This window comes from Nipponia nippon, unplaced genomic scaffold (genome assembly GCF_047370975.1).
Source record: "Nipponia nippon isolate SJK-2023a ecotype South Korea unplaced genomic scaffold, ASM4737097v1 scaffold_6, whole genome shotgun sequence".
NCBI classification, from domain to species: domain Eukaryota; kingdom Metazoa; phylum Chordata; class Aves; order Pelecaniformes; family Threskiornithidae; genus Nipponia; species Nipponia nippon.
Window position 1 is genome coordinate 60,742,277 of NW_028262380.1, and position 24,880 is coordinate 60,767,156.

A 24,880-nucleotide genomic window follows, 5' to 3' on the forward strand; every position below is an offset into this window, starting at 1 on the left:
GCACTGAAGCCTCTACTCAACCTAATTAAGGTGGTGGGATGGGGGAATTAAACCAGCCCAAATAAAGTCCTTCCAGGAAGGATATGGGAACATGACTGAGCCTCTGGCTCACATGCTGGTGTCTGATCTGCTGCCAAAGCAGGGCAGATCTATGCTGCCTTTTCCTCATCGCTCATGGAGAAACTACAATTTAGCCCCCTTATTAGTGGGGATTAATTTTCAGTGTGGTGAATTTACCAATGAATTTATGAGAAGTTAATTTGCACTAAGGAAGAAATCATGTCAGTTCAAATGCGTTCAGTTAATTGTTGATGGCATTGGTGTGGCCATTAGATAGAAAAAACGCGTTGCTATTTTGGGGTTAGCAAGGGAATACATCCTGATTAGATTAAAGGCTGGAGAAAGCGCTATCCCCTGGACAGTCAAATATTGAAAGAAAATTATACTTCATTAGCATATTTTATTAGCTAATTGATTAAGGAATGCTTTTAAAGAAACACAGATAGAGTCTGGGATATGACTCTCCTCTGCCCAGTACATCCGAGGGGGAGGTGCAAATGAGCTTTTGAGCCATCTTTGCTGTATCAGCTGTGATTGTTGGACCACCACGTACTTTCTCATGCTGGAATGTAAATCAGCAGGGCCCCAAGCCTGCTGCAACCTGCACCGGCACCGTACCGCATTCAGACAGCACGCCAGCAGCGCGGGATAAAGCAGCGACCTCGCCAGTTCTCTCCTCTCTGCCCCTCGGGCAGCGCTGTGGAGACCCGCGGCCTAAATGTACTTAGCAGTCGTGCTGATTGCGGCAGCATCCAAACAAGAGCCTTTGGAAGTGAGGAGGCAATGACCTGTGTTATCAGTGTTCTGAAGCACAGCGTATCGCACATCATCTTCACTGCAAGGCACAGCACTTCTTGTTCTCTCAGAACCTGGCACAGGTTGAACGGAACATGAACAAAGGTTTTAAAAGAAACAATGTTTTAAAACAGGCCTTTACATCTTATTGCTCCTGTTTTCTGAGACCATGAGGATGGTCGGATACCTGTGTTTAAATGCTCTGCTTTGTTGCCTATGAAACCCTTGGCTGGGTTGGCTACTGCCACACCAGTAAAGGTATTTGAGCAGTTAAGGATTCAGAGAGACAGCAACCGATTTCATAAACCATCAAATATTAAGCTGCGTTTTTAAAAATCCCATGTTAGAATATGGACAGGCAGATAGAGAAGGAAGGATATTTTTAGTCCCTGAAACACATATTTAGTTTGGCAAAGGTGTGTTCCTTAACATGCAGTTTCTCATGTTTGGGTCACCCTTTGTATGAAGGCTTCACTGATAGAGTTTATATTTAGGAAGATAATCCTGCTTGAATTCTCACATCCCCCGATACCTCAACAATTATCGTTGTTACCCTTTTGGAACTCGTAGAGACAGGAGAATCAAAGACAAATATAACTGCCAGAATACAGATCCCCAGTTGGCATAACTTACTCATCTCTCTTTTAATTGGGGTTGGCGTTTCAGAGCCAGAACACAACTGTCCGCAAATATGAAGCAAACTCAGTGCTATTTTAGTGCGTGGATCGCAGGACACAGTCCTCCCTGGGGGTCTCTGGTCAAAAGGCTCCCCAAACCCATTACGGAGAGTCCAGCTTCACTGACCAACGTGCCCACCACCACCGCGCAGTGACAGTGCACGTCTCTGTGCGGTGACTGTGTGTCACACAGGCAGTAAAGGCAGCATGAAGCCCACGGGAGGGGAGCCAGCCCTGCAGGCACGCTGCTCCAGGCCAGGCAGAGTGCGTGCATCACGCTGCTGCAGCCCGACACACTTGCGGCCCGACTGCTGTGCCCTGCTGCAGTGCGATGCATTCAGCACCACCTCACCCCTTTGCACTGATTAAGGGCAGTCCCTTACGGGAACGTTGCTTCAAGCTCCAGGCTTGTCAGAGTATCTATTTCCTTGTTTCTCTGTATTCTGCTCTATGGTTGTTATTAATGAAATAAAAAGTGAGCCTCATTCCCTTCCCTTGCCCACGCACATTAATTTAAATGCAAATCCACACAGAAAGATCAAAATTAATTACACTTTCTGCAGCAGGCTACACGGAAAATTGAAATGCACAGGGCTGGCTTTTCTTCTTCCTTTACTCTTTTTTTTTTTTTTTGAGATGGAAAGGAGAAACAATGTAGCAAAAATATTAAAATACGCATCTAAATGTTGCATACTTGCTTGCTTAGTTTCTGATGCTTTTTGCTTGTCTAAATTTCCACAGTTGCTTTCAGTGTCAAGCTGTTTCAGAAGGAAAATAGAAAGCTTAATCTGCTAGTGACGTAAATTGACCTCTAAATGACAAATAATATTCTGTTTAGCAGTAATAACAATCGATCTTCATTAAGAAAAACTATGCTGACTCTTAAGAAATTTATCCGTTATTGCTCGATCAGAATATAGCTAAGGTCTGAGATATTTTTTTTTCAGGGAAAAAACGGTTGGGGGGAGAGGAGTGTTCTGTTCCTCAATGAGTTGAGGCATTTATATAAGTTTTTTCAATGAAAATGCAATCAGGTGAATTTGTGACCCAAGGTGCACGGGCTGGAATTCCACATCTGGGCACAGTCACAGCAGATTAACTGCTCCCAGGAACCCAAGTACGGACAGGGCTATCCTGTTTGCCAGATCCTGGGCAAGAAAAGCAAAATTCGGACACTTTTTAAGGGGAATGGCTGCAGGCATTGTATGCAATATAATACTCTTTGCTATAGAGACGTTAGGTATGCTCTGAAAAACCTTCTGCATCAGGCGCTGTGGGGCTTCAGTGGAGGTGCCAGGGTGACAGTTACAGGACTTTATGTAGGAAAAATGGATGCTCACAGATTTTAAGCATTTAAGGCCAATGGGAACAATCAAATGGACAGCTAAAAAAAGAAGCATGTAGCCAGACACTTCGTCAGGCTGGGGCTTACTTGCTTAGTAGACTGTGGGAAGTGTGTGTTGTTCTGCCCCTTGGCCAGACCCTGTCCAATGTCTGGAGACATCAGTTCAGCCAGCCCACTGCTTGCTCTCCCTCTGCAAGCAGTATGGTTGTAGCTAGATGCATTCATGTATTACAAAAACCAGAAGAAAGAAATGGATGCTTATGATCAAATAGCTCCTTTTTCAAATTCCACATGTCATTAAGAAAGTGGTTATTTGTGTCCCCATAGCAACTACAGGTCAAGGTGACTTTGTAAAACACATGGCCAGAGATCTTTCCTAGAAAGCTTACAAATGAAACAAATCAGAGAAAATACTCACAGAAAAAAGCCGACAAGGAAAAGGGGTTTATCCCTGCGTATGGAGCCATTAAAAACAACATTCATTTCAGTACCCTGCTGAGATTTTACTGAAGAGGACACACTGGATCTGCTCTTTTCACTGACTTCCCATAAAACCCTGGATCTAGTTCAAGACCTTGCTCCCACTCTTTAAATATTCTGATACGCCATATCAAAAGGTCATTCTACAAGAAAAACACAGCCTACCTGAATGATCCCAGATTCAGCGAGTGCCTTCCCAAGGCCAGCCCTGTGCCCTAAAGACTTAGGGAGAGATGGAAGCAGCATACAGTTGGTAGCCTTGCCCCTGTGAGCCCAGCTGGGCTCAGGATCTCAGTATGGTGCCAGGCCAGTACAGCTGGGTGGTACCTGGGAAGGGGCCTGGCTAGAGCTGGTCTCTCTGCACTAGCCCTGAAAAAAAAGACCCAGATGATTGTGCTGGTATTTAGCAAGCTAAAGCAGCAAAACATCTCTTGGTCTGCGGCCAAAGAGGGCCTTTTGAGTGGGGTGATGTGAAGAGATGCTGGGGCCTTGCTTGCACCAGGCTTGCTGCTGAGAGCTGCAATTCCTTGAGTGGGCTGGTCATTCAGATTGCAGTCCTCGGTGGCTGTCATTTGTTACAGTGAAGGCAAGCATAGTAAGAAAGAGCTTCAGGTACTTTCTCTCTTGGTCTTGTGGCCCGGCTAAGTTTTACTGTGGTTTCTTAGGTGTGCTTTGCTCACTGCCATTATGCTCACGAATCACTCAAGTGCAATGTTAGCACAATAAATCCCACAGCCTTTTCTTCCAAATAAAAACAGGAAGAAACAACTTCAAGTCATTTCAGCATACTGCTTTCCTGCTGTCAGCTCAGTGAAGCAAGGGTATGCAAACTTCAGTCCAGCAAAGGCTGCAACTGTCAGCATGGTGATATCTCTATCTATTCCTGTTTTCTCAGAAGCGTTCCTGAGAACGCTCAAACGCACCTGCTGCAACCAAGAAACACACTTATGACCATTGCTGTTTAAGGCTGCTGTCGTGGTTTAACCCCAGCTGGCAACCAAGCACCACACAGCCGCTCACTCACTCCCCCGTGGTGGGATGGGGGAGAGAATCCCAAGGGTAAAAGAGAGAAAACTCATGGGCTGAGACAAAGACAGTTTAATAGCTAAAGCAAAAGCCATGCATGCAAGCAAAGCAAAACCAGGAATTCATTCACTGCTTCCCATCGGCAGGCAGGTGCTCAGCCATCCCCAGGAAAGCTGGGCTCCATCACGTGTAACGGTTATTTGGGAAGACAAACGCCATCGCTCCGAATGTCCCCCCCCTTCCTTCTTCTTCCCCCAGCTTTATATGCTGAGCATGAGGTCATATGTTATGGCATAGCCCTTTGGCCAGTCTGGGTCAGCTGTCCCAGCTGTGTTCCCTCCCAGCTTCTTGTGCACCCCCAGCCTGCTCGCTGGTTAAGGTGGTGGAATGCATTTCAGCCGTGCTCAGTTCACATGAGCAAGTGCTGTTACATTTCTCAGCTGATGTGTAACATTTTGTGATCATATAAGGGATACTGGTGCTGCAGTGGTCCCCAGAATTTCCTGTATTTCTGCAAATTTAAACAACATGCTGCTGATGATTGATTATAGTAATTTTGTTGTTCATATCATCCTATTCATATCACAGCAGGTATTGCTTGTAATTATTAAGGCTATTTGTTATTAGAGATGCATGGGTGGTAAAATACAATCAGAAGCAAACAATTTATCTGATAACAAAATTAGCTGATCATGGAAAGTCAATCTGCTAATTATCTCCAAACTGTATCCGTCAGCTCTGTTTTGCATTTCCTAGACTCCTTGCTCCCCAGCAAAATAGCTTTTGCAGGGCTGCGTTCTAAAGAACACACTGAATTTCTCAGCAAGAGAGGTCTTCATCTTGTTAATCCTTTGCTCTCATACAGGTTCACATAACTTCATGCATACTTTGTGACAAATAGACATTTGATTGGTAATTTACTACAGAACAAACAGCACACTAAAGGATTTTTATGGAAGGTTCTTTATGAAACTTAACAAAAGTTAGACTAACCCCTTCAATTTCATAACTATTGGAAAGTACCTAGTACTTAGATTTCTTAGTTGTTAAATTTTCAAAATGTCTTCTGATATTTAAGTGGTGGAGCACACATTAAGGTCAATTTGAATCATGGATATGGAGTACCTTTGGACGCTTTTAAAACTGCATATGGCTTTTAAAACTGTCCTCAGTTCCTGTGATTGTCAGCTGATTCATTTACTGGAATTCTAGTATAAATGCAGTGAAAAAACAAACTGTGCGAGCAGTGGGACCAGTAGAACTTGGTTTTCTGTGCATCTTTGCATAGTGGTATTGGCAGCTGGGCATGGCACCAAGGCTGTCATTTTAGCAAGCATTTGGATGGTTGTTTAATAGCACTACATCTCCTTTTTATATCCAGTATTAATAGGTGGTTTCATAGTTGAGTATGGTCAAATTAAAGGCGGCTGTCAGTTTTTATATACCCTGTCAGTTTGCTTATGTTTTAATTTTTGTGTTAAATACTGGCAGGTCCAACAGCCCATCCAAAATTAAATATTTTTCCTCATGTTCATTTTTTAAAACAGATTATTAAAAGTAAACATTGAGTCACTTTCCAAGGAAATATCACCCTGTGTTGAAAAATGTTTTTAAATAAATATATGGATTTGTTCCACAAAGTTGGAACAGATTCCTAACAGAGAAGATGGAATAAGGTAAAAGCCTTAAGACTTATCATGAATTGCTTACCCTTCCAGACTAAAGGAAGCCTATACACATAGAAGGAACATTGTCTGAATTATAACAGAATGAATCATAGAATTGTAAAACAGTTTGGGTTGGAAGGGATGTTCAAAGATCATCTAGTCCAGCTCCCCTGCCATGGGCAGGGACATCTTTTACTAGATCAGATTGCTCAGGGAAGAAGAATGATGTTGATGACACTTAAAATCAAGGACTTTGTGAATAACCTTTCAGCTGAGGAATGGGCAAAGGTGCCTACGTACATGCAGTTGCGGGGTGACTGTATTAAAGTCTGAGACAAACACCCTTCAAGAGAAGGATAAGTCAGGAGGTAGAAACAATCACACAGGAGATGGAAAACCAGGAAGACATTTCAATAGCTGTTCAAACATGCTGCGAAGAAAGGAACCAAAACTGTTCTACTCAAATGCTAGAAATCTAAGAAATGCGATGGAGGAACCACAATATTGGCTAAATATCAGAGGATGTAATATTGGCTAAATAGACCTGTGGTTTGAACCGTGATGGCCATTCTTATTTTCTGGTCAGCCTATATCTGCTTTTTCAAGTCAAAAGCGGTCTGGGATATAAGTGGGCTGAAATGTTATTTTTACAACTTCATTCCAAGTGTGAAATGCATAGCCAAAACCGTAACCCTGCATAAGGGAGCTGAACAGCTCTGCTCATCACAAGGAATATACCGGGACCGGGACCTACCGAGTACCGGTGGCTGAGCTCTGATGCACCATCACAATGTCAGAAAGTAAATAATAATACATGCCTGATGTTAGATGCAACAGGAGTTACAAGATAAACTTCAGTCACCCAGGCTCTTGGATTGCCATTCATCTCTGCAGGAGGCACCACTGGGAAGTGTTAATAAGAATAAACTAGGAAGTAAACCCTACTAAAAAAAAACAAGTCTGGAAAAGAGAAACCCTCCAGCTTTAGACTGGAAGCAAGGGGAGCTTTGCCAGGTGTGGGAGTGCAGAGAGGCCTTCGAGTGCTGCACACAGCTGCAGCTGTGTCTCCATCTTTAGTGAGTGCTTGGCTACTCTGTCTGGGAGCATGCACTCTCCACATGCACTTCTGAACTCCTGCTGATGGCAGGTGAAGTTTATCTGCCAGATAGTACTGGCTCTAGATATCCAAGAGAGCCATCAACCCGCTATTCTGACAGGCAGTAGCAAGAATTAATATGGGTGATAATTAGTCACTGCGTTTGTCTTTTTTTCACTGTTAAAAGAAAGAAGAGCTCTTCTCCTATAGAAATGACATGGATGTGTGTTTGCGAGAGCCAGGCTGGATCAGAATGGTTTCCTGCATTGCCAAATAGAAATCCAGAGCTGTCCTAGTCAGAGCTCTGGAGGATCCCTGTGGCAAACACCCCGTCACAGGAAGCAGGCCGGTAAATGGTGACAAGTGGGGCCAGGGTCCCCTTGGCTGACTGCTACCAAGTGGTGAGCAGGAAAATCTCTGATGCCTAGGAATGTGTGGGGTTTCCTCACTCTGAAAGGAGTCTCATCAGGCTGGCAGAGCAGACCAGCCAGACCTCTGAGACCTCCCAAAGAATAAAGTGGGGGTCACACTTCTCTCCAGAAAGCAACACTGTTTTTTGCAGGACCCCGGGCAGCTAAGACTTGGGAACAGCCTTGGTAAAGTCTGCTGCCAGTAAAGATTGAAAGTGGGAAACTTTCGTGTTCAGATTAAACCAACATACTTACAAATAGACACGTGTATGGATTTTGTCCCCCACTCCATTTGCATAGCATTTCCACTTGGTATTAGCTAGTGGCCCCCCACCAATGATGAGAGCTGGGAAGGAACATCCCAACAGCTAATTGCAGGTCCCTCCAGCAAAATACACACAGCACCCCAAGGACGGTCTGGAAACCAGAGAGACACAGTAGTGTGATAACAAGGTCACTGCAGACAAGCAGCAGCAAAGGCACACTTCCATCTGTCTAAATCTTTGAGTATGTTTGAACATAATGGTATACTGAGGCTAAAGGACTGGAAATGTGGGATGACGTGCTTAAACACATAACCTCTGTTTGCCCTTGTGAAGATTATGAGCCGTACCTAAAAGTGCACTGCCACAGGATCAGGTAAATTGGCTTTTATTGAAACATACTGTAATATGAAGGGGGGTTGGGGGGGAAGATTCCAATTTAACACAAGTACATTGCATTTCAGGCTCCCAAATAACTATTGATATCTGCTGTCCTGGAGCAAATCATATCTTCCTTGACAAGTCAGACAGCTGCTCTTTCTCTATCTTCCTTTTGTTATCTTTAATAGCCATATATTGTTGTGGCACCTTGAAAAAAATGTTTGTGACTTACTTGATGGATATCTCACCTCCTGCTATTAGCCCTGGTTCATGGGTTCATCTAATGCCTGTTCTTGCCTACAAAACTCAGACCAAGTGCTTTTGAAATGAGAGTGTGCTGGGTGCCACTGCACAGCGGGTGCAGTGCACACTGTGTACAGCTCCCCTTCCCCTCCAGCTGGCAGCCGGTGGGGTGAACGAGCTCTCTTGATCATCCTGAAATACAGTTAAAGTAGAAGCAACCTCTGGAGCTCGTCTGGTCCAGGCTCCTGCTCAGAGCAGGGCCAACTTTCAAGTGCTATAAGATTGCTCAGGGTCTTCCCCAGCGGAGGCCTGACTATTTCCAGGGAAGTAGATCCCACAGCTTCTCAGGGCAAATGTTCCCATGTTTGATCACAGTCATTGTGGAGAATTTTTTTCCATTTGTATAAGGTACGGGAATACTGTTGTCTTAAATACAGGAATACTAACAGTTGTAAGATAGGTCTAAAGAAAACCATGGCTGTATTTGACCAATTTCACCCAGACTTTGAATTGAAAAGACAAAGCAAACCTATTTCAGGCTATCAACTGTCCTAAAGTGTGTCAAAGAAAATAAAGATAAATGTGGTAGAAATGGCTGGGGGTGGAGATAGTGCAGCTGTTCCCTCACTTTCCTCCGTCAGACTTTGCTGCCCCCAAATCTCAGTCAACCCCATGGGCTGTGTCAGGTCTCCCCAGGCTGCTCCAGCTCAGCCCTAAAATGTGCCAGGTCAGCCCTACAAACCTTCAAGGGCAAACTGAAGCATGTGTGGGGGTTAAGCTAAGTTACATGATGCAAAGGAGGAGTGCTTATATTGCCCATTCAGCCAGCACAGCTGTGGGGGCACAGCCTTCTGCTACAGGCACTAGAAAGAGCTGGACAAGTTAACAATTTGAACAGCCATGATTCCTTCTGCAGTCTTTCTGTGGCACTTACCCACTTGCCCTGACACTGAGAGAAACAAATGCAGCTGGAGATCTGTACTTGTTCGAACAAACTGACGGGTCTCTGTCCAAAATCATCAAAGGGCACCTAATAACAACTGCCAACTGCTATTGTGCATTTAGGAGCAACCTTTAAACTAGAGCATTTAAAAACCTGCTTCTAGGGAACATCCTTAAGTTGATGGGTATCATGGAAGTCGTATGTAATCCAGTATTAGCTACACAGGTGCCTCTGCTTTTTGTGTCTCTATCTGCCTGATTAATCTGTGACTAAGAACGAGTGCTAGCTCCATGTCCCTACTAAGTTTTTGCATTCCTAAATGTGAAAAACCAGCCCCTTTGGACCAGACTGTAGAACAAGCATCATTTCGGAAGGAGGGGCAAGACTAACACATTTAGTACAGAGTTTTGGCAAATATAGTAATAAACAGGGTCCTCTTGATACTTCCTAGTGGTGCGTGCACATGCCCATTTTTCATGTGCTGATGGAGCATTCAGCATTGAGATTGGCCCTTCCAACACTCAAGTGGGGAGAAGGGATTTCTGCTCTAATGTGTGTATTGTGTGCTCCTAGCTTTTTTGTCTTCTACTTTTACAGCTGAGACTGCAAGAGAGGATTTTTTTTTTAATCTCACATTTGTAGCTATCAGCTAAAAAGAATGCTATCAGAAAGAGAAATTTAGATCCTCCACCATAAAATTAACAGCCCTGCTTTGTGATTTAAACAGGTCCCCAGTGGTACCCTTCCCGTGTTGGCCTGCAACTAGAACGCAGTAAGTATTCACATGGTTGAATACAACCACCTAATGTATTACTAATCCTCTGGCAAATTCTCCTCCTAACAGTATTGCTCTCTATATATGTGTTATTGGGTGAACTGTTAGCATTTTTTCATTAATTGATATCAATGATTAACTTATTAGCTTTCTCATTAATAAAGGAATCGAATGGTTTTCATAACTGCTGAGTAAAAATGTTTCAGAATACGGTATATGATCAAATCATGAAGACAAGGCAGTTTTAAAACCATTCACTCCCCTCGCTCACTGCGTTATGCATTTTAATACTTGCTTACAGCCTCATCAGAAGATGCAACCGGCTCCAGGAGGCAGCCTCTTTTTTTGTGCCAGTACACCAGTTCTTGGTGGACATGGCAGTGGGAGGGAGATGAAGCTGCCACGGGCTGTGTGGCATTTGGTCTGTGGATATGTAGCGTTGCAGAGCCATAGAAAATGAGGGCTCAGCATCTGGTGGAATTTAGCACTCTCACTGACTTAAACAGTCAACAAACGTATTGAAAGGGAGATGCAATACACAAAGTGGAAAAGAGAAAAGAAGTGTTGCAGCCATGGCAACACCCCATGCCAGTAGCTGTTGGGGTTTCCTAATATCCAACTCACTGCCTCTATAAAAAAAAGAGAACCAGATGTTGCCATTTTATGTTTCTGCCTGTACACTCTAGGTCCATCAGGACTGGAAGCAGATGGCTCAGAATACTGTGAAAAGTAATGTAATGCTCAGATACACCTGGTCTGCCCAGGTCAGACAGCTTACAAAGAAATCTTGGTCTCTGGGCTTTTGCCCAAGAAGTTGCGTTCATCATGACGGTGCCACCTATTGTAAAATAACCTGAGAATGCAAATGCTTCAGCAAAAGATATCAGTGTGGGAGACACTGCATAACATTGACTTTCCCATTAGTCTTGCGAGACAGAACAAAAAGTGCTCTATAAAATTGTCTGTGTGATTGCATGGCATGTCTCTAATGGTCTAGATTAACAGAGATAGCATTGTAACAATTGCTATGCATTGCCACCCAGTGTCATGTCAGCCTAATGCTTTTGTTAAAATGGGAGGAGAATAACTCTCACAGAAATGCTCTAAGTTGCTAACCTGGAGAATAAGTATCAAGTCACCGAAATAAATCAGAATACAAGTTGGGCTTACACCTTGACCCAGGCAGGGCAGCCTACAAGTTATGCTGAGCTTCTGAGAAGTTTCCTGTTGTTCATGCCATCTCCTTTTCCCTTTTTGTCATTACAGATGGGCCCTATTTGAAGGATTCCATTAACATTCAAAGCCTTGCTGTTTCCTCCATCATTACACTGTATTTTACAGACCTGGGTCAGCAGGTCGGTTGGACCACAGTAAGTATGTTCTTATAACAATCAACATGATACATCTTAATGTGTAATGTGTTTTAGCATCAAGTTACTCCAACTTCCTCAGCTTGTCCTTCCCTTTGTCAAATGGTGTAATTACGTTATCAGCAGTCAAAACAAAATTTAATGGATAGTGACCCAAGTTATCAACACGCTAAGTCTGACATCCAATTAAAGATTAGGAGGTGGACATAACAATATTGCCTGAGGAAAAAAAAAATCAATTTTTAAAAACAGTTTTAGTTTATCTAAGGTTCATATGCCTATGCAGGACCTGTAGCCAAATACATTCATTTGCTGCAAGGCTCCTCAGCTTTGGCAGTGGAAGGATATTAAAAAGAAAAAATGGATTTCTGGTAATCCTGTTACTAATGCAGGAACATTATTGAATGGGAATGTCTTACTCTTTGTTCACCCAAAGAACAGTTCTGAGAGAGTGGTGAGGCCAAGGATTCCAGGCAGAAGATGCACAGCCAGGCTCAGGAGTCACAAAACTTTTGAATCTCTTTGTAAAACAAAAGCATTTGCCATGAGCAACAATACCTGTATTATGCTGTGGGTAGAACCACAGCCTGTTTTTACTTCTGGTCTCAGTTTGGCTTCGGCTGCTTTCCTGTAAGCAGCTGTTGGAAGGTCAGAGTGGCAGAAGAGAGGCAACAGGCTCCACCCAAACGGGGTTGTGGGGAACTCTAACCTTAGGGGCCCACCTGCGGAAGGAGGAAGTGAAAGATTCAATTCTTCAACAGACCAAAGACAGAAGACAGTAGAAGGGTTGAAAGGACGGTGAAGGAATGGGAGATGAAGAGACCTTTCCAACGTCCTGCAGCAGACATAGGGGGCAGAGCTGAAAGTAGTCTCACTACTAGACTGACCTAGCTTTTACTGTAGTTTGCACATACTGCGTTAGCTGGAGTAACACACAGCCCACATCTGTATATAGGGTAATGAGATTCCTGATTTTTGCAGTGAGAAACAGGAATAAGATAGAACTACAGTTTCTGAAAGCCATAAAAGCCGTGATGAGACTGTTCATAGCAATGGAAAACAAACTGCCAATTTCTTGCAATTCCTTTAATGAAGCGAGTTCTTTCTAACTGGCATCATGGCTGTAGGTCAAATTATTAGATTCTTACCTCAGGCAGCCCACAGATCCCACCCTGCTCATGTGGGGTGACCACAAGGTGCACTGACAAGCCACTGTCCTTCCTTGGCTGTGCCTATATGAATGGAGCTTGTAAGCATCAGGTCTTTAAGCAGCTTGCAGATGATAGTACTGGTTCCTCTCTCCAGTAGGTCACTATGGGCTAGGAAGCATTACTACAAGACACTTAGAATGGACTTGCTATTTTACAGCTCCTTATCCCTTAAACAGGATGCTCAAGGTGGATGTTACTGCCAGAACTGCCTTTGACTTTGGGAAAAGTCAGCTTCTGGATCAGCACTGTAAGGTCACATATCCGTCTCACCTGCTCAAGCTCATGTGCATTTCTCTCTCTCCAGGGAAGCAGATAGCCCCTAGCAGCACAAACTCTGGGAGTTTTTAGCCCCTATGAATAAGAACATGACCTATATCTATCCTTCCCAGTTTTAACAACAGGACCCAAATCCCTGGGTGGTGACAAGCAGTTTATTTCAGTGGAGTTAGAGCAGTTCACACTGTGTGACCTACCCGTTTCAGTAGAGGTCTGCGAGTTTACCAAGGCTGAGGCTTTACCCCACTGATTCCCATACTGATTAATGGCCTACTGAGGCCATACTGATTAATGCTAGCTGGGGTCCTGTTTCCCCCCCAACCCATCCCACCACCTCTCAACTGTGGAATTTCCTTGCAAAGCAAAATTGTGAGTAGTGCAGCCTCCTGTTTGCTGCAACTAAGTAATATGCAAGGACCTTATTTATTCTCTCCTTTCCTGGTGGTTTATGTAGCCTAAGACAGTAACATAACTAAAGCTTAATATCCCATTATAAATAGTGCAGTTATGACTAGGCATTGATACTGCAGACAGTGGCATTTTTTTATGATTTAGTCTGTGTGTGCAGAAAGTTGACTCCATGAGTTTCTGAATATTCATCTTATCCCATTCTGTTCCATATTCTAAATTGTCTCCATTCTCAGTGGGAGAAATATTCTTCCTAGCCACATCATTTAAACAATCAAGAGATTTTTATATTATAGCTAGTCTATAGCAATAGAGAAAAAGTTCACAGAAGATTGTATTCTAACAATAGCAATTAAGAACCTATTTGTACACAGGATATTTTTCTGCCATTTTTACTGTGCTTAGAGCTCCCTTTCTCCCATCCCCCTTGATGCTCTACCAGATTTATGCACACAGTGAGGGATGCTTCTGATTTAAAGGGTTGACATTTAAATAAACAAGGCACAGAATAAAAATATTCTTATCTTGTCAGCAAAATGATAGCTGAGGTACAAAGGGCCACATTCAGCTCTGGATTCCAAAAATAGACACAAAAGCACACGGAGATATGTTGGTGCTCCAGAGGTTGATGCATTGGGCATGGATCTGTTTAGGGGAAAACTAAGAACAGAAGTGGGTCTTCTGGGGCTTTGTCACCTCATTGGAGATCACACTTGAGATGCCTAAGGATCGAGAACACTAAGACCCCCAGCGCTGAAGATTTACACCAAGAAAACGAGCTCATGTTTTTTAAAAGGGGAAAAGTGGTACCCACCTCCTCCTGGGAGCAGTACCCTCTCCAGTCATGCTGTAAAATAAAAGATGATGCTGTTGTCTGTTCCCAGACAGTTTGGGTCCCTAAGTGTGGGAGCATATTTCTGAATCAAGAAACCTCAGCTTCCCTTTTGGAGCATGCATGGCCTCTGATTTACAGTTTTTGTTACAGTTCACCTTGGTGGCTCAAGTCCCTCTGTCAGAGGCTGCCACTTTGTAGGAAGGAAGTTTCCTTCCTCAGCCTTCTTGAAACACGGTTGCACAGTGACTGAAATATTTTTGGTGTTTTGTGCTGTGAAAGGCCAGACATCCTCCAGGCTCAGGTTACACCACAGCTCTGAGACGAGTTGACCAGATTTCAACAAGTTCTAGAGGCTGGGTTACTCTGAGGGAGGAGGGAGGACAAACTGGGGTGAGGGGTTTGCAGTTCTCGTCCACTGGAGCAATTACTTGTCAATCTCTTTTGAGAATGAGGCCCTTTCCTGGGATAATGTGGGTAGAAATCCAACCTCAGCTGGCTCTTTTAGAAGAATGGAGGCCCTCAAGGCTCATCTCCAGAAAGCAATTCAGGGAGAAAACAAAACCTGTTTCTTAGTATCACAGATTTTGTTAGAACTCTCTCTCTACTCTGCCTTCTTTTTTATAAAACAAATATTATCTGAAACACATAATTTACTTCTGCACAAGATTTACCAAAATTCCTTTACCCTACCTGGAGGGGATAGTTGAGGTTTGCTGACTGATGCTGCAGAGATACTGATGGGAGCTGAGTTTACAGATCTTTTCTATATGCCTCCTGCAAAGATTGTACCCCCAGGGGTGTTTAAAATTCCCACCACTGGAGTGATGGGTTTTATTTTTAATCTCTGTCCGATTTTGGGCCTAAGCATGTTTGACAGAGACCTCTTTTTACATATTGCAATGCGGCATGTGACTTTTTGAAACATGGCTGGCATTTTACTGCTAAGAATGCATACCGCTGCTGTAGTCAAAAGGAAAAAGAAAACCTTTCTTTCTGCTCAAATTCAGACTTCTGTTAAAGCTTTCCTCATTTGAGCAATGATTGCAATTTCTGATTTATCAGCTTCTGTTGTCTAGTTGCTACCCAGGCAGGCTACCAGAAGGACCAAAATAGAACTGGGAACACAGCATAGAACTGTGAAAAATATATTTTACCTCCAAGTCTGTGAATTTCATAAGATTAACCCTGAAACACAGTACTTCAGTAAATATTTTTTGTAACTCTGATTTAAAATTAGGGATTGCTTAAATACTTTGACTCTCGAGAGCCTTAAAATACTGAGGCTGGCAGCAGAACTGCTCCATTTGCTTAGATTATAGTTCCTTAGGTTGTGCATTTTTTTGCTTTGTGTTTGTACAGTCCCCCCCTCTCGCATACCCTCCCTATATGACTCTGATTCCACACAGCTCTGTGATACAAACAAATAACCACACAGAGAAAACCGTTGATTCTCTCTGATCTGAGTTACCACTTCAACAGACTTCTGCTGGTGTAAAACAGAGCTGGCTGAAAAATGGAACTGTATTTCGTAGGTTTAAGATTATATTATACATCATTTTTCTGGAATAATTTCAAAGTTTTCAATGAAAAAAAGATTCTGCTCAATTTAGAAATGTAGAGACTAATACTTATTTAAACGCGAGAACATCTTTGAAATCTGAAAATCTACACTTTCACTAATTGGTCTGTTCCCTTCTGGCTGGCAAGCAAAATTATCACCAAGTTAGACATTATGGAAAATGAACAAGAAGCCAAGAGATTCATGTTTGAAGCTTTGTGGTTATGTATAGCAAGTGTATGCAGTGGGGAAGTGCATGCTGTACTGAATAGCGAGGTGTGCCTGTTCTCGCGGGGGGAAGGCGGTGTTCCGGTCAGCGTGCTTCTCTCCTCTCACTGACACAGTGCACGTGTACCGAAGTTTTTCTGTCCTGTGGGTGTGGGTGGGGAGTGAATAGGGGAGAAGCAGTTTGCTCTGACTGTGGCTGGCAGAGGTCACTCAGTTGGTCCTGTAAATGTGGAACAATCCCATGAAGTCTGTGGGAGGAGTGTGATATGAAGTGATTATGAGTATTGATGGGTTTAAAAAAGAGGCAGCCAAACTGCTGCAGACTCATTTTCTCCACCACCTCTGTACTGAGGTCAGCTTTGGGCTTCCCATGGGGAACAACTTAAGATGTTTTCCCTAATTTGGGAACGGAAGAAGAGACTTCAATAGACGTTTATAACCTCTCAATGGGATGTAGAAGTACAGACAATTATAATAGAAGAAAAAAGACGGGATCTGAGGAATTTGAAGGAGTGGGAGGGCTGGGAGTCCCAGCAAACCAGTGGGCCAGTGTGAAGAAGATAAATGTAAGAAAACTCATACGATCATTACTTAGGAAGGAATTTGAGATCAAGGTAAGAGAGAGAGCTGAGGATCTGTAGGATGTATCAGTGGAGAATGTTACTGAATATATTTCTCAGTGAATACATATCAGTGCTTGCATATTTTGTGGCCAATTCAAACACAGTTAGTTGTGGGACAGGACCCTACAAACTGAATAACACTTTCAGGGAGTTGTGGGTACCTGGAAAACTTAGCAGCAGTGCCAAATAAACAGAACATGTGATTCTGTGTAGATCTGTGGGTGGCTTAAGAATGACTACAACGAAGTGCCAAAGAGAGAGGAATCCCCAAATGGTTTTTCATTGCTAAACCTCTTGGATCAATAGATAATTTGATCATAGAAGATGATCTCCAGGAAAAAAAGAAGTCACTATTTCCTCTACAGCCCCTTTTCCAGCTACAATTATTTGTAATGCAAAGCACCTCCATTTTACAGCTAGCAGTTTGTACTTGGCAGAGGTTTCTGCTTGAACACACAGTAAGTGCTGCTCTACCTTGGTACAGCTGACCAAGTCTTGAGCTGATCCCAGTCAAATGCTGAACTTTCAAAACATTGTAACCTTTCACAAAGGCAAACTACACACGCAAGATTAGTCTTATTTTTCATTTAATTAAGCCTAATAGTTCTCAACCTCCAGGGTTATCAGGAGAGAACAGCTTGCATTTGCCTGATTTCTTGCCATGCTTTTATATTGTTTGTGCCTTTCCTTGGGCCACATATACTTTTGGCTCTTTGTTACTGCCCAGTGGCAGCATGAAGTCAACTGATAAGGGAAGAGGAGATCTCTGAAACTGCCCAGCTGGCTGATTGGGATTCCTCAGACACTGCTTCTAATAAGGCAAACAGTGTTGCAGTAATTTCTCTTGGTCTCAGCAACAAATGCCACAAGCTCATGATGAACCATGCCAGCGTGTCAATTTTTCAGGCACCAAAGGGAGTTAGGGAGCTACTAGGAAAATTAATTCTGAGGGGTGAATGTTTTGGTTGCTGTTGAGCACAGTACAGGCTGAAGAACCTATGCATAAGTGTTTATAGTAATACCCTTGAGTTTTTACCACTTAAGCACAAAAAGAAGGTAGAGGGAATTCAGTAAGCATAAACAGAACAAGCTGTTTCTTTCAGTTATACACAGGTTTATGCTTAAACTCTTCCTTCTACTTAAGGAACAAAGAGCTACTTGATGTATGGTGCTGATAAGTGCAGTCCCTTTCCTATTTGTATTCAGAGTAACTAGGGAGGTTGACAATTTGTCAGTCTATGCAAATTTGAGAAGTTTTAGTCCCTCTAGAATGCATAAAGCTGGCAAGATTATTTTGTATGGGGAATTTTTGCCCAACTCCATACCAGGAGGTAAGGAGAGCACAAACTGGTGAGTGAACCAGAGAGTGAACCAGTGTTTGGGAGGACCAGGTTCCCCTTTGTCAGTCTTTGCCCACCTTGTCTGGTGACTGTGAGAAGTCACTGAATTTCTCTGTATCTCAGTTTCCAGACCCACGGCAAGAAAAGAATAGTATTTTCCTCCTTGTGAAGTCCTTTGAGGCTTCTAGATGAAAAGCACTGTGGAAGAACTAGTTGAGGTTATTAGTAATAGCCAGGTGTTAAAAAGCACTATTTCATTTAGGTATCTACACAGCAGACGATAGATATACATGTTAAAATGATACACATTATATGGCAGATTTCAAAATGCTGTCAAAGCCCTGTAAAGATTTGGCAGCAAATCTGAACTCACGTTGGTGTTTGGTTACAAACAGAACTTGAGTGCTTCGTGGAATATGTATAGGTACAAACATATATAACATGCATATACGTGTATGTATAAGAAGAGCATTTGGTAATTTGCAGTAATTTTCCATTTTGAGTAAGAAACATGCAAAGGCTTGTGCTCTCAGGGAAGAATCTTGACCAGCGTATGAAGCGGTCTGATGCCAAACCAGTAGTTTCAGACAGCTCAGTCTTAGGAGAAGAGACAGGAGGAAGCTGGGATTTCACCTCCCTTTTCCCACAGAGGGAGCACAGGCCTGGCTTAGGGAGAAACAGCATCCATCACTGCTCACTCCCCAGCTCCTGAAGCTGGCCTGAGTCAGCTGCAATTTGCCTATAAAATCCTACAGCAAATCCATCCCTGTCTCTGATATTTGCAGTAAATATTGAGCTGCAGCCTGAAATACTCTTAGACACCAAGTCACTGCAAAATCTGCCCAGACAAGGGAAGTTTCAGGTGCCCCTGCATGTGCTATTTAAGTTCTGTAGAATGGATTAGCCAGTTCCATGAGAACTGGGACAAAAATCATTGAATATTCAAGCAGAATTGTACTACCTGATGCAAAACTTCTGCTGCTCTGTGGATTTTTGCAAACATGAAAATACAAAAATTTTAAAAAGGTGAAGATTTAGAGATGCTGCTAAAATTATGCCATTATCATCCCCAGGTAACTATACGGCGTTTAATGAGGTAGCAAAGCATATGAAGTAGAAATTAGTCCAGAAATTAGTGATGTTTCTGAATGATCATATTAGCTCAAGAGTACTTAGGGCTGGCATTGTAAAAGGAGTCTAAGGTAGGTAGATGCTAAGTTTAATGTGATTTGGGGACTTGGGGGGGTTCAACTGCCTGTTTCTCTTGGGTTTCTCAGGAATCCCAGCTGCTCTCTGTATACTCGCACATCGTAATGGTCTGTCTGTCTGATATCAGTAGATCCTCCTCTTTATGCAGTATGTACTGTCTCAGTCTGACCCTGGCTCAGACCTGCAACTAGTGGCTTTGTCTCACATTTATCAGAGAAACTAAGCTCTGTCCATTAGATAATTTATATACTGCAGCTGTTTTTCAATCAAAGTTACCCAGGACACACTTGAGCTATTTTGTATCCCTTGCTGTGCCGAGAGCTTCAGGCAACGACCCAAAGTCATTGTCCTGGCTGCAGGTATTATCCTCATACCATGCCCTCCACTTCCCCTGCTTGAATCCAGACATCCCGTTGGCAGGGGAAGAGAAAACATCACGACCAGCACCGATGAACTGGGAAACTGTCCCTACATGGCATGGAAAGAGCTGTGGGAAAGGATCAGTATGGAAAAGGCTGTATGGCCTTTCCTCAAGTCTGCTCTGCAGCTTGTCATAAATGAGATAATGTGAGACTATGCCAAAAGGCAACATGATACAAGATAGGGTGTGTTGTGTGGTATTACAGAAAGGGCATGTCGTAAACATTACAGAGAGGAATTAGCTGATGCCCTCATGTGAAGATTGCTAATCTGTGGGCTGTTTGTTTATAAAGATTCTGTTGGAATTTTTTCAGACTCCCTCCACCCCGCTCTGTTTATAGCTGCCTTTTGTCCTTTTCTGCCTTTTCCCAACTAGTACACCCAGTACTATCATCTCACATCAAAACCCTTTCCATTCCATGTAGTAGACCTGCTGCGATGGTGTCAGGCACTATGCCAGCTGCCCCTACCAGCCAGAAAATTCACCTCACATTCCCTCAAATAACTTTAAAGAGCTCCTTTCACCTCTGCTGCATTCATATCTCCCTAAATATACCCTCTGCCTCATAAGGTCTGGCATTATAATTCCTGACCTGGTTGTTACTCAGTTCAGCAAGGTGTTACCGGCACAATCATCTGAACAGAGATAAAAGAAGCAGGTACAATCTGTCTCATGCAAGATGAAATGCCTTGCTGGTTTGCGAATTAGCTATCCTATATTGTTTTTCCATTTGTCTCATCATCTCTTGAATGATGGAGACTCCTACAAAAGCTCCCTTTTGACATATTTCAGATCTCCATTTTGTTGTTTATGTAGTAGATATTTCCAGTTTAGGTATTACTTAATATCAGGCCCCTAAGGACCTGATAATTGAAACAGTTAAAGAAGCTTGAGTTTAGCACCCTGCATGGAGGTCATGCCTGGGAGAGGTTTGATTCAAGAACAGCACTTTCTCTGTGCCACTGAGAATAGGAGATATATAGAGTATATAATGCCAGACACTGTGGAGGAGAGAAGGAAGGTAAGAGAACTGGATGCTGTGCAAGATATGAAATAGTGTGTTCAGATGTGGAAAAAAGGGGCAATCTCCTGTTTTCTTTCTTCAAGGAGTTAATGATGGGCTCAACAGTTAAATTCTGTTGAGCTATGCACATTGTAATAGAGACGTAATGCTCCTCCAGGAAAAGATCTTTGTGTTATGGTGTGGAACACCATATTTGGCTGCACCAAATACATCAAAATAATCTAGGCAGGCCCAGAAGATGGTAAAGAAAAAGTAATTTTCTTCTAAATATTGGATGTTTACTACATTTCTGCAGGAGAAAAATGCTCTGTGTTTTAAATGATCACTTTTTTGGCTTTTACAAAACGGTATTTCTTTTGTCTAGAAACTACAAGATACAATGTTATTATTTTCAGGGTTTTGTTTAAAATTTGATTATTATTTTTGCAGGATATGTTAGCAGGAACTAGTATCTTAGTAATTTTGTAGGCTTTTTTGAGCATCTGTAAAAATAATAAGTTGAACTGATCCTTAACACAACTAATAACTCCCCAAGCCCAGCAATTAGTCAACTATAGGATGAGCATGAAGATACTAGGTAGGCTTAATTGCATATATTCATTGAGAATCAATAGTAAAAGAATGGTGCTTGCCTTTGACTGCCAATGGTTAGAACCGATTGTAATCTTGTGTTAATTTAAGACTACTTTCCCTTCCACCTGCTTGAACTCATGGGATTTTTAGCAAAGTTTCTCTGCCTGCCTTTCTGGAACTCACTTTTCATTTCTGATGAATTTAAAATCAGTGGACCAGAGAAGGAGAGCAGAGGTTGCAATATGGGAGATGCAACAGAGGGAAACAGACTGAAACTCATCCAAAATGTAAAAAAAAAACCAACAAAAAACACTACAGCAAATTGAACCTCACCCTCTAAACCAGAATGCTACTGATCTTAACTATGTTCCAGCAGTGTGATGCGGTTATGACAAAGGCAAATACAGTCCTGCCTGCCAGACAATACCTACTCTGATTGCAAATCTCACAGCTGACCCTGGACCGCCTGCCTCCGCATGGGCGATTAACGCTTTGTGTTGGATGTGACTGACACACAGATAAGATGGGACCTTGTCCCCGGCCTGTAAAGCACCCTGAGCATGCTGATGCTGCTCACCTCCACAAACCCCAACTCAAGAGCTGCTGGTGGTGCTCTCAGCTGCTTCTCTGATTGCTCTGATGGGAGGCTCTGCATCCCCCCTGCTACATCAAAACCACCTCCTCACCCAGTCACAGGGATTCAGGTATCACGTGGCTGGTAGCTTTGGCTGTTAAATAAAGACTGGATTTTTTTACTAAATCCTGAAGCTTTCCTTCTCCTTTCAGCGTCTGAAATCACCCCGGGGTAAGGGGGGAACACTTGGTGCAGTGACAAGTAGCCACAACTCGGTGCTAAGTCCTGCCAAACTTTTCCTGGCAGCTTTGTAATATGCTCATGCCAAACAGATGATAAAAGCTGGCAGTTACGGGTGTATTTTGTGGTGCAACTCATGGCTGAGAGGAAAAGCTACATTGAAGAAAGCAGCTCATTCCAAGCTCTTACACTGACCTGCCCAGACCATTTTATCTTCACCTCTGTCTCCTATACCACCATCATCTATATTTAGTGTATTAGGTTTTAATAGTGGAGGCTGTCTCTTTTAGTGTTTGCAGAGTACCTAACACAGTGGGCTTACAGTTAGGAATAGACCCATACAACTGCTATTAGGACAAAACTCTAATGAGCCCTTGGCTGTGGTGTGTTCCACAACAATGTGGGCTCTTAGACACTCCTTGATTAAATGTTTTCATACACACACACACACACACACCCCCCCTGACTCTTGGGATCATGCAGAGTCTAAATGGAGCACAGAAATCATGGTGTCATGTGGAACAAAAGAGAATTTGACATTTCCCTGGTAGAGAACACTTAAGTCTGTTACTTTTGGAGACAGTCCTGCTATGAAAGCCTGACATTTTAAAAAGTTTCCCCCTGTGACAGAGGAAAAAAAATGGTACTGGGGGTCCCAAATGAAGGAAACGTAATTGCAGAATTTTTCTGCAGGAAAACCTTTCTGTTTCAAAGCTCTTCTGAAGAGTGACTAGAACAGCCCACGGGGGGTTGGACTTCCTCCCAAATCCTACTTTTGAGAAAGGTAGTCTAAATTCTGTTTTGCTTCCTTAAGCCACATGTATTTATCCATTACAATTCTATAGCAGCATAAATAGCCACCTTAAAGCCAAACGGTCCATTAGTAATGAATCTTTATCCCTTAAGCAATACGATGCACTTGAGTTATGATTTGCCAGTTGCCGGTCCTTGTAAACACGTAGGACTACACCATTTCCGTTTTATTCTGAGATTCATTCCAGTGGGGACAGATGATCAAATCCAGACCTCACATCACTCTAACCACGTTTTACTTCCTCCAGCTTAAGAGTGTGCCCTGACAAAAGGCAATACAGGCTGTACCAAACCAAAGCCAGAACGTAAAACTGAGGGTGGCTCATAGCAGTGCTATAACTCTGCCTTCTCTCCCTGTCCCCATATCTCCTCTCAGCTCTCTGTGGCTAGCAGGGATGACAGTGGGGAGATTAAATTCTTTCTTTCTGTTTTACAGGGTAACTTATTTGTCCACTCTGCCCACCGCAGGCTACTTCTGCTGATGCCTGCACAGGGAGGAGTCCCACTCGGTCACTGAACAAAGGCTCAAAGCACCATACAACAGGCAGCCAGGTCCTGCTCTTCCACCCGCCACCAAATTTCAAGCAATGATCCCTCCCTTCCAGATGACTCTTGCTAGCAACCAGGATTCAAAGCTATGTCTGTTTCTGTCATGCTTAGTTGGCTTTTAACTGATGTATCACTTAATTGCAAAAAACACTGGCAGAAAGCAAGCTGCCTTCAGCTTTTGGGCCTTGATTTTCAGTGTTATTTAGATTCCAAATAGGCATTTGATGGCACAGCCAAAAATATAAAAAGGAGATGACTGTGATTTTGACCACCTTCCATGAAGCCTTCCTGACTGGTTTAATGTTCTGCACGGAAACCTCTCTCTCATTTCCTAGATGGATTTTACTCCTTTGCTAAAGAGACAGTGGAAAAAAAACCTACATGTCATTTAAGTCCTCAAATTGAAGCCAAAATGACTTTTGAAGGATGAATAGGTGTTGCAGATAGGGGTATTCTTTTTCTCATGCCTTTATTGATACAATTTCCTACTCTGATACAGCTATTTTCTTTTTGATTTCTAGTTTTTTCTAACAGAATACACCGGGCCTCTTCTAATATATCTGCTCTTTTATATTCGTCTCTCAACTATTTATGATCAAGTGGAAAGTACAAAGAACTTCCGCCACCCAGTGGTTCAGTAAGTGACGCTTGCGTGAACTATTTTCCTGGAGGACAGGGAGCCAGAGGGATGGAGACTGCATTTCCAGGGCTGAGGAGGTTACAGGGGGTGTGAGGATGCATGCCTGGTCTCAGAGTCAGCGGGAGTTTCAGACCGTTCTTATCAATAGCGGTTTGGCATTTTAGCAGCACTCATAAGCCTGACCAAAAATGGGATCCCAGTTGCAGTGGTCACTGCCCCTGGTCACAATGGGAGACGTAGTATTTTCCCCAAACAGTCTGCACTCTAGACACACAGCCAGAACAGAAGGTGAAATAATAAACACAGCGGGCAGTAACCCAAAGTCACACTTGACAGAGAAGAGGACAAGACTTCAGGTGTCCCACTCCCAGTCTCTTTACAGTACATTCCCACTTATAAGATGAGTAGCATCAGCATCCAGCACAGAAGATAACTACCCCCACGCCAGCTCTCACCTAGGCACAACAAGGAGGAATTTTGAGAGGTCTGAATGTCATGAGTCAGGTGAAGGACAACTGAGAAACTCAAAAGAAGCATCACGGGAATTCAGAACTAGTGATGTGATTTTTGAAACTTACCTCTTTGAACTGTAATTGTTCCCCAGGGCCTTATGCAACATATTTGAGTTCTGAAAGACTTTTAAGAAATAAAACACTTAAGTGACAAACAAAAGTAAGAGCTCAGCCACTGTTATAGAACAATGATGAGCACAGGTTGTATCTAGCTGTACAGAAACAAATCAGAGGAGCTCATATATAAGCATAAACCAGATAGCTTTGCTTTTCTCCATCACTGGAACAGTAATGCTAACAAGGAAAATTAAACAG

General features: G+C 43.0%; 1 protein-coding gene across 5 annotated transcripts in view; it reads left to right on the plus strand.

Annotated features, from left to right (window-relative positions):
* Window positions 1-24,880, plus strand: part of TECRL (trans-2,3-enoyl-CoA reductase like) — a 69,756-nt gene that overhangs the window by 28,841 nt on the left and 16,035 nt on the right. For all 5 annotated transcript variants that reach the window (XR_015699792.1, XM_087736948.1, XM_009474632.2 and 2 more), the window contains 3 exons: window positions 10,114-10,158; window positions 11,428-11,531; window positions 23,935-24,050. Coding sequence is in view for 4 of the 5 variants with exons in the window: in XM_087736948.1 (XP_087593074.1) it covers window positions 10,114-10,158; window positions 11,428-11,531; window positions 23,935-24,050 (265 nt within the window). In the remaining variant the exon portion in view is untranslated. The remainder of the gene's footprint in view (window positions 1-10,113; window positions 10,159-11,427; window positions 11,532-23,934; window positions 24,051-24,880) is intronic.